At 38.5% G+C, this 7,711-nt stretch overlaps 1 protein-coding gene across 1 annotated transcript; it reads right to left on the bottom strand.

Moving 5' to 3' along the window:
• Window positions 1–946: 946 nt before the first annotated feature.
• LOC119420554 (UDP-glucuronosyltransferase 2C1-like) lies at window positions 947–6,174 on the bottom strand. The gene is made up of 3 exons (XM_037687965.1): window positions 5,911–6,174; window positions 5,102–5,815; window positions 947–1,531 (listed from the first exon to the last, which is right to left on the bottom strand). Exons 1-3 carry the CDS (start codon window positions 6,172–6,174, stop codon window positions 947–949), a joined length of 1,563 nt encoding a protein of 520 aa, XP_037543893.1.
• Window positions 6,175–7,711: the final 1,537 nt, after the last annotated feature.

The raw sequence follows: 7,711 nt of genomic DNA, 5'->3' as shown, positions 1-7,711 counted from the left end.
TAGTAGTAGTAGTAGTAGTAGTAGTAGTAGTAGTAGTAGTAGTAGTATGTAAAGTAGTTAGGTAAGAATACACAACCACACACACACAGAAAAAAAACAAGTAGAAATAAACAGAGCGGTTACAATAAGTCTCCGCAGCGCTTTGCTTCTTGGGCCTAAAAAGGCTGAACAAAGTTTGTTTTTTATGACAACCACCCATTGTATTTTGGTAAAGATACAAAATCTTACATATGTTACAAATTTGTAATCAGCTTTGTTGTTTCTTGCTTTGAAATAGCATAGGGATCTCACAGAACATTTTTTTTCTTTCAACCTGACTGCTTGTGCCTCACTGAGAACCAAATTAACATGTTCTTCTAAATAATTAGTGACAAAAATCAAACTACAGAACTAACAAAATAAACGTAAAAATGTGCTCAAATTTAAAAGGTTTCATCTCAACCATCCATCCATCCATTATCTTTACCCCACTGGCAAGAATTTGTTTGCCATTTTTTGTATAAAGGAAGCTGCATGCAAACACTTTACTATCAAAAGTGGAGGTCAGGTTCAAAGTAATGAAGAGTGACTGGGAGCCGACTGTAAATGCAGTGACAGAGGATCAGATTTTAAGTTAAACAAACAGATGTGAGGAGAGAGGAAGAACAAGCGAAATGGACAGGAACACAGACAAAATAAAATACAAAACACAACTTATCACAGTTTTATTTTGAAAAGACAGTTTGCACTTTTGCTGGTACAATGTAAGAAAATGATCAGTTATTAAATTTAACAATTATGTTGAGTTCACATTTTACCTTGTATATTACTAAAGCTTGCTATAGCTTTTGACACTGAACTTGTTCTTTTTTTCATTAAGCATTTATTATAGAATATTTCTGTATGTCTGAATATGATACTTTTGAATCAAAAAGTAAACTGCACTTTTGAAAACAATTGTTTGAAGTTAATTTAGTTTACTTTTTGCCTTTTGTTTTCTAGTGCAACAGAGAACTGTAACTGTGGCAAAAATAAAGAGGGGAATCAGAGTTACTACAGTTACCAAGAAGAGTACTACATCAATAGAGTAGTATGAGTACCAGGGCATCGTATAGGCCTCTGTGCGCAGGTGTGAAGCCCCTTTGTTGCGCATCACATACTCCACCCAAAAGACAGCCTTATCCATAGGAGCCATTGGCTGATCTCTATGTAAACGTGACAGTTTTTGCATGTTTTGCCTGTAGCTGTCATTATAAAGCACTTCTTCAATACTTTCTTTAAATGTTTGGCCATTAAAATCAGCTAGCTTAAGGATCTTTGCACTTCCTCTTTCTTGTAAACGTATTAGATTGTCATATTGATCAAAGAACAGAGGAATACCAAGAACAGGAACCCCATAGTAAATGGCCTCTTGTACTCCATTTGTTCCTCCATGAGCTATGAAGAGTTTGACCTGTGAGTGACCTAGAAGGTCTTTCTGTGGCATCCAGTCCGTCATTAGAGTGTTGTTGCCCAGCATGACGGGACGCTCCCCTTTGTGCCTCCATATCACCTAGTCAAAAAAAGATGCAGACAGATAGGATCATTGTATCAATCTTAGTTCTAACTATGATGTTTAACAATAACATGCTCAACAGAACAACTACTTTTATTTAATCCAACAAAGATTATGCAGATTATGCAGATTATGTATCTACGTAAACAAAGGTTGGGGTACAAACTGTATTCTGATAAACAATACCCGCTCTGAGGCTGTAGAACAAATCACTGTGACATGTCAGCCACATTATTTACCTCATGAGTTTACAGCTGTGTATATCATCAGTGTTTATATAGCACCAGATGGTAATGCTAAAGATGCACTGAGGGAGCTAAATGATAACATCAGCTCGCTTCAAAATAAGCATCGGGAGGAAAAAAGGTTTGTAAGCTCAACCATCCAGGTAGATAAAAACAAAAAAGTTTAAATCATGTCATCCGGATGCTTTTTAATGTGGTGGCTGGTGACTTTAATCACGTAAACTTGAAAGACACTCTACCAATATTTTATCAGCATGTCACCATACCAACACGGGGAAATAACACACTAGACTGTGTTTATACCAACATACAAAACACATATAAAGCCATACCATGCCCCCACCTTGGACTCTCTGCCCACATCTCCATATTTCCAGCCTGTCTACCACCCCCCTGCTGAAGTTTTAGAACCACACAAAAGATAATCACTCTATGGTCTAGCAACAGTGACTCTATACTGCAGGACTGAGTGACTGTGCTGATCAGCTCTGTGAGGTGCTGGCCAATATAATTAACTCCTCCCTCACCCTGGCAACTGTTCCCACTTGCCTGAAGACCACCACTGTATTCCCAGTTCCTAAGAGCTTTGCAGTGACTAGTTTGAATGACTACCAGCCTGTAGCCCTCACCCCGATAGTCGCCAAGTGCTTTGAAAGACTGGTCATGGCCCACATCAAAACAACCATCAACATCAGTGAGGACCCACACCAGTATGCATACCGCAAGAATCGATCAACAGAAGATGCTAACTCCTCTGTGGTCCACACTGCTCTCACCCACCTAGAGCAGAAGGACTCCTACATCCCTATGCTCTTTGTGGACTTCACATCTACCTTCAACACCATGATCCCCAGACCCCGATGGATAAATTACTCACATTAGGACTAAGCCGCTTCCTATGCAACTGGGTCCTGAATTTCTTAATCAAAAGGCCAGTCTGTGAGGATCCACAAATTATTCTCTTCCACCATAATCCTCAGCACTGGCTCCCCTCAGGGCTGTGTGTTGAGCCCCTTCCTGTTCACATTGCTCACATATGACTGTGCACCTACCCATCCAGGTTGTCATATTGTACAGTTTGCAGACAATACAGTAGTGGCTGGATGCATCACAAATAATGATGAGCCCGGCTACAGACAGGAAGTGGAACATCTGGTGCAGGAAGAACAACCTCCCCATCAATGTGAAAATGACAAAAGAGAAGATTGTGGATTTCAGAAGGAGCAAACACACTTCACATGGGGCTGCACAGCTGGAGAGCGAAAAGCTCTGCAGAGAGTGGTGAAGACTGCACAAAAGTCTATTGACTCAGCCTCCATATCATCATAATCATCTAGACCTGCAGATGCAGGAAGAGGGCCACATGAAGGATCATGAAGTATCCCACTCACCCAGCACACACGTTTTGCCCCGCTCCCCTCAGGCAGGAGGTTGAGGAGCATTAACTGTAGAACCACTAGACTGAGGAACAGTTTTTATCCTGAAGCTGTTAGACTCATAAATCCCTATGAGAAAAATCACAGTAATGTCAGTTTAATTGGAGATTTGACACTTTATCTGTGCTGCTGATTATCCATGATGATGATTTCTTACTTTAAGCTGCTGTATTCATATGCTCACAACAGTCTCATGTTCAGGCTGCTGTTTAACACACCCTATTATACTTTGTATTACATTATTAGTGTTTAGCATATATCTTAGACCATTGTGAACGTTCTTTTTTATACTTTATATTTTTGCTATTCTTGAGTGTAACTAGGGCCTTGAGTAAACAATTTCGTTCCACCTCATGTACCACATGTGATGCAAATGGTAATAAAGTCACTTTGAACTTTGAACCTTAAGTCAGGTCCTTTGGATGTTTTGTTTTTGTTGAAACGTTTGATTTTCATCCAAAAGACTTCATCAGTCTGAGGAGCTGAAACAAACTTAGTCTTATAAAATGCACCCTCTCATAGTGGGTCATCTAGTTTTATGTTGCTCAAATGGTTGCTGTAGACGAAACGTCTCAACAAACAGAAACTGTCCAGAGGACCTGACAATTTTGTTGGATTTTTCTACCTGGATTGCTGAGCATGAATCAGGATATTTTGAACCACTTTGGCCATGACTTCCTTAAACGAGTCAGCGGGGGAGAGGGCAGAAACCACCGGAGCACCATCAAACTGGTTGACCTACTATGAGAAGTTGCAATTTATAAGACTGAGTTTGTTGCAGCTCCTCAGACTAATGAAGTCTTTTGGATAAAATATGAAAGTTTTCAACAAAAAAAGAAATGGTCCAGAGGACCTGACATAACTTTGTTGGATTTTTCTACCTGGGTTATTCAGCATGAATCAGGAACTTTTAGATAAGTTAGTCATTGCCTATATTCAGTTTTAAAGCAGGCTTTATAAACATTGATGACATCAATCAAGTTTCAATAATCTTTAAATATATAAAAAAAGTTTCCTAAAATCAAATCCTTCTTTAAAAATGATGTTGATTTGATGACTTATGTAACCACGTTGTTAGTTAACTAATTAAATTTTAACAGGAATTTGTGACTTTTTTTTTTTTTTTTTCCTCCCCAGTCGGGCGCCACCGCTCCAGGCCCATGACACCCCCCCCCACGTCCCCAGCCCCGACACCCCACCCACACCGACCACCATGCCCCACGGGACAGAATCAAAGGGGACCACCCACCTCCACTACGTGTTGGAGCCGATTAAAGAAGTCCAGAGAGAATAGTCTGATGTGGGGGTACAGGCTGTCTCAAGACTTATGTAATCTAACAGAAGGTCTTTATACTGTTTAATACTAAGTGTATTTTTATTTTTCCAATTCATGAGTATAGTTTTTTTTGCTATACATAGGGCAGTGAGAATAATATGAATTGATTTTGTCTCCAAGGTGACATCATCTAAGTGGCCCAATAAGCAAACTGATGGAGAGAGTGGAATATTACATCTCAGACACTTTGATAAGTCTTCACATATCCGGCACCAAAACCTCTGAACAGGTGGACAGAACCAAAATGCATGGATGTAATTGTCCGGAATATTGTCTGTACACTGTGAGCAAATATTAGATGATGCGAAACCCATCTTGAACATCCGTTGACCTGTATAGTGTACTCTATGAAGGATTTTGTATTGTATTAGTTGTAAATTCGAGTTTTTAGTCATCTTAAAAGTTCTCAGACAGATCTGCGACCAAAAGTTTTGACATTTTTTTCTTTTACCGTCACTGATATAGTCAATGACCAAATGCATAAGCATAATACAAAAGTATCCAAATCAAGTGCATATCCAATAAAAGTTGATTCAGTAACAACTGTTACCTTTTGTGGAAGCGTGGCAAAGACACTGGCCATTTCTTCTGCAACCTCCTTTGGCAATGCATGTATAAAAGTTCCCAGAGTCATGACGATCACTCCATGCTCTCCAGCACTTTGAACAAACTCCTCCAGTTCTGCTGGTAGAGGCTGGGCTGGCTTGCACTGGAACCCTCCAATGTAAATAATATTTGGCATTGTCGGCCGAGGGAAATCAAACACAAAATCTGACCTGAACAACCAGATGTCTGCATCTTGAAGCAGTGAGACAATGTCACAACCACCCTCTATATACTTCTCACATATGGCATCATAGATAGGCCCCAACAAGAATTTCTCCTGAAACCATATGATGCTGTGGAAGAGCATGTTTTTGACCCTCTGGATGAAATTCATTTTGTCTGTTAAGCCAGATCCTGGAACTGGGATGTAAGAAAAAGGTGAGGGGGCCAACACAAAGTGGCCCTCTCCACTGGTAATCCAGCGCACATTTAGGACTAAAGGCAATTTCAAATATTTGGCTAACACAACCCCTGTACCTACTCCTGGATCAGTAAGAACAAGATCAAACGATGAATCTTTTAAACTTTTGACCATTTCTGGATTATCAAAAATTTGAGTAATAGCATCACACCAAAGAAAATGGCCTTTAGTAACCATAGAAAAATAGCTTTTGGTGATTTTGAACAAAGTCAGCAGTGAAGCCCCTTCTCTCTGTGCCTGAAAACAATTTGGGGGAAATGAACAGTGTATCAGCATATCTGATTGAATGACATACAGCATATAAATAAATGTGTAGATATATAATCCCTTACCCTCATTTGCTCCTCTATGAACACATCTAGAATGTCCATGGAATGTTCTTGTATTTGAACTGTAATGGTTGAGAAGAGATGAGAGTTTTCTGGAATGTACCAGCTTGTGGAGGGCCTGATCAAAGTCATGTTGTGTCCCCTGGCATGAAGTTCTTCCAGGAGTACTTTCATGTTGATCCAGTGGCTGCCGTCGACAGGTAACACCAGAATGTTTCCCCCATTGCATTGTGGTGCGAAGAAAATCTCACATAAACTAAATATCATAAAGATCCTACAAACAGGATGCGAAGGCATGGCTCCTAAAATGTCAAGAACAGAAATAGACACTGTAAGTGTGGCAAGCTCTCATTATTCTAGCCCCTTAAAGCTCTTTCGTACGTGACACATTTATTTAAAACAAAGGTCTTGAATCCAACGATTATGCTTGTGTCTTTATTGGATGTACTTTGTAATAAGAAAAGATACGCAAAAAAAAAGCATACAGATTCAAAACAAATAGAAAGTGATGGTCAAAAGACTGAGTTACTCTAGGGATGCCAGACTTCTATAAAAAACAAATGATTTTGTCCTCTTTAAACCCATTAGTCAACAGCCAATCAAAAGGGACCACATAATAAGCTTAAACAACATACAATTCTAAATGCTTATTTTCTTCAGACAGCAGAACCACAAGAACACAGAATCAACTCAAGCAACAAAAATAATATTTGTATTGTTTCAATTATTTAAATGTTTCCTACAGACATGCTTAGTCAATATAGGACCTTTTTTCTCATACATATAAACATAAACAGTGTCAAGTCCTTTGTATATGGGGATAGCTACATTTCAATCTTTAACTCATAGGTTTTTAGAAATTCACATACCTGTTAGTGACTGAGGCAGCAGCTGTCCTTTTTTTCTCAATTAAGTGAATCACTTTGATTTATGAGTCCAAACTCCAACTTTAGAGTGGTTTTGTCCTTTTAAAGCTGCTCTGAAAATCTGCAAATCAAAAATTGATTCCTTTTTTAACTTGTGTCCACAGTTTTGTAAGCTTATTTGATCAAATTGTTTTAATAGCTGAGTTCACAAAACGGGTATAAAGTGCACTGTGATTTTGTAACCCTGTTATCTGCTGTTTAAGAACAGGGATTTTATGGTACAAACCTGTGACCTCTTTCATCATCCATTTGGAGTGGGTTATGTAAGTTTATGCCACTCAAGTTTTATATCTTGTCACAGGTGCAAAAGATTATTGAGAGGAGAAATAAATTAGATTACTATTAAAGTTAGCAGAAGTGAGGTTTTTTGACATATGCTGTAAATATTATAATGCTATTGTTTTCACATAGAATACATGTTTATGTTAATAAAACATAAAAAAAGTTGTGCTTTATTAAAGTTTCATAAACAGGAAAACAGAAAATCCTATTGTATGATATCATAGTTGAGGAAGTGATCAAAAAGTATTTGCAACTTTTTTTTTCTTTAGCAAGATTTCTTTTGTCAAATCCATACTTAAAACTTGCCCTGTTTAAAATGTTAAAACCTACTAAAAACTATTCTATAAAACAATTTGAATTTTACTCTAAACCTTTAGTTTACTTTTAATTTTAATTTTATTTTTTAATTTTAATTTTTTATTTTCAAAATAGGGCAGCACGGTGGCACAACTGGTAGAGCTGCTGCCTCTCAGCGAACATGTCCCTGGTTCAAACCCCGGTCCAGGGGCCTTCTGGGTGGAGTTTGCATGTTCTCTCTGTAGTGAACTAAGCCTCAGGTCAAATCCTGACCTTGAGGGCCTTCCTGGGACAAGAAC

The sequence above is a fragment of the Nematolebias whitei genome, chromosome 14 (assembly GCF_014905685.2).
Source record: "Nematolebias whitei isolate Nwh7 chromosome 14, NemWhi1, whole genome shotgun sequence".
In the NCBI taxonomy this organism is placed as follows: domain Eukaryota; kingdom Metazoa; phylum Chordata; class Actinopteri; order Cyprinodontiformes; family Rivulidae; genus Nematolebias; species Nematolebias whitei.
This window is presented reverse-complemented; position numbering and strand designations above follow the sequence as displayed.

Coding starts and splice junctions, on each gene's coding strand:
- LOC119420554 (XM_037687965.1), bottom strand. CDS start 6,174: ATGATATTTAGTTTATGTGAGATTTTCTTCGCACCACAATGCAATGGG. Junction 5,816..5,910: donor TCATAGAGGAGCAAATGAGG/GTAAGGGATTAT, acceptor AATTGTTTTCAG/GCACAGAGAGAAGGGGCTTC. Junction 1,532..5,101: donor TTGCCACGCTTCCACAAAAG/GTAACAGTTGTT, acceptor TTTTTTGACTAG/GTGATATGGAGGCACAAAGG.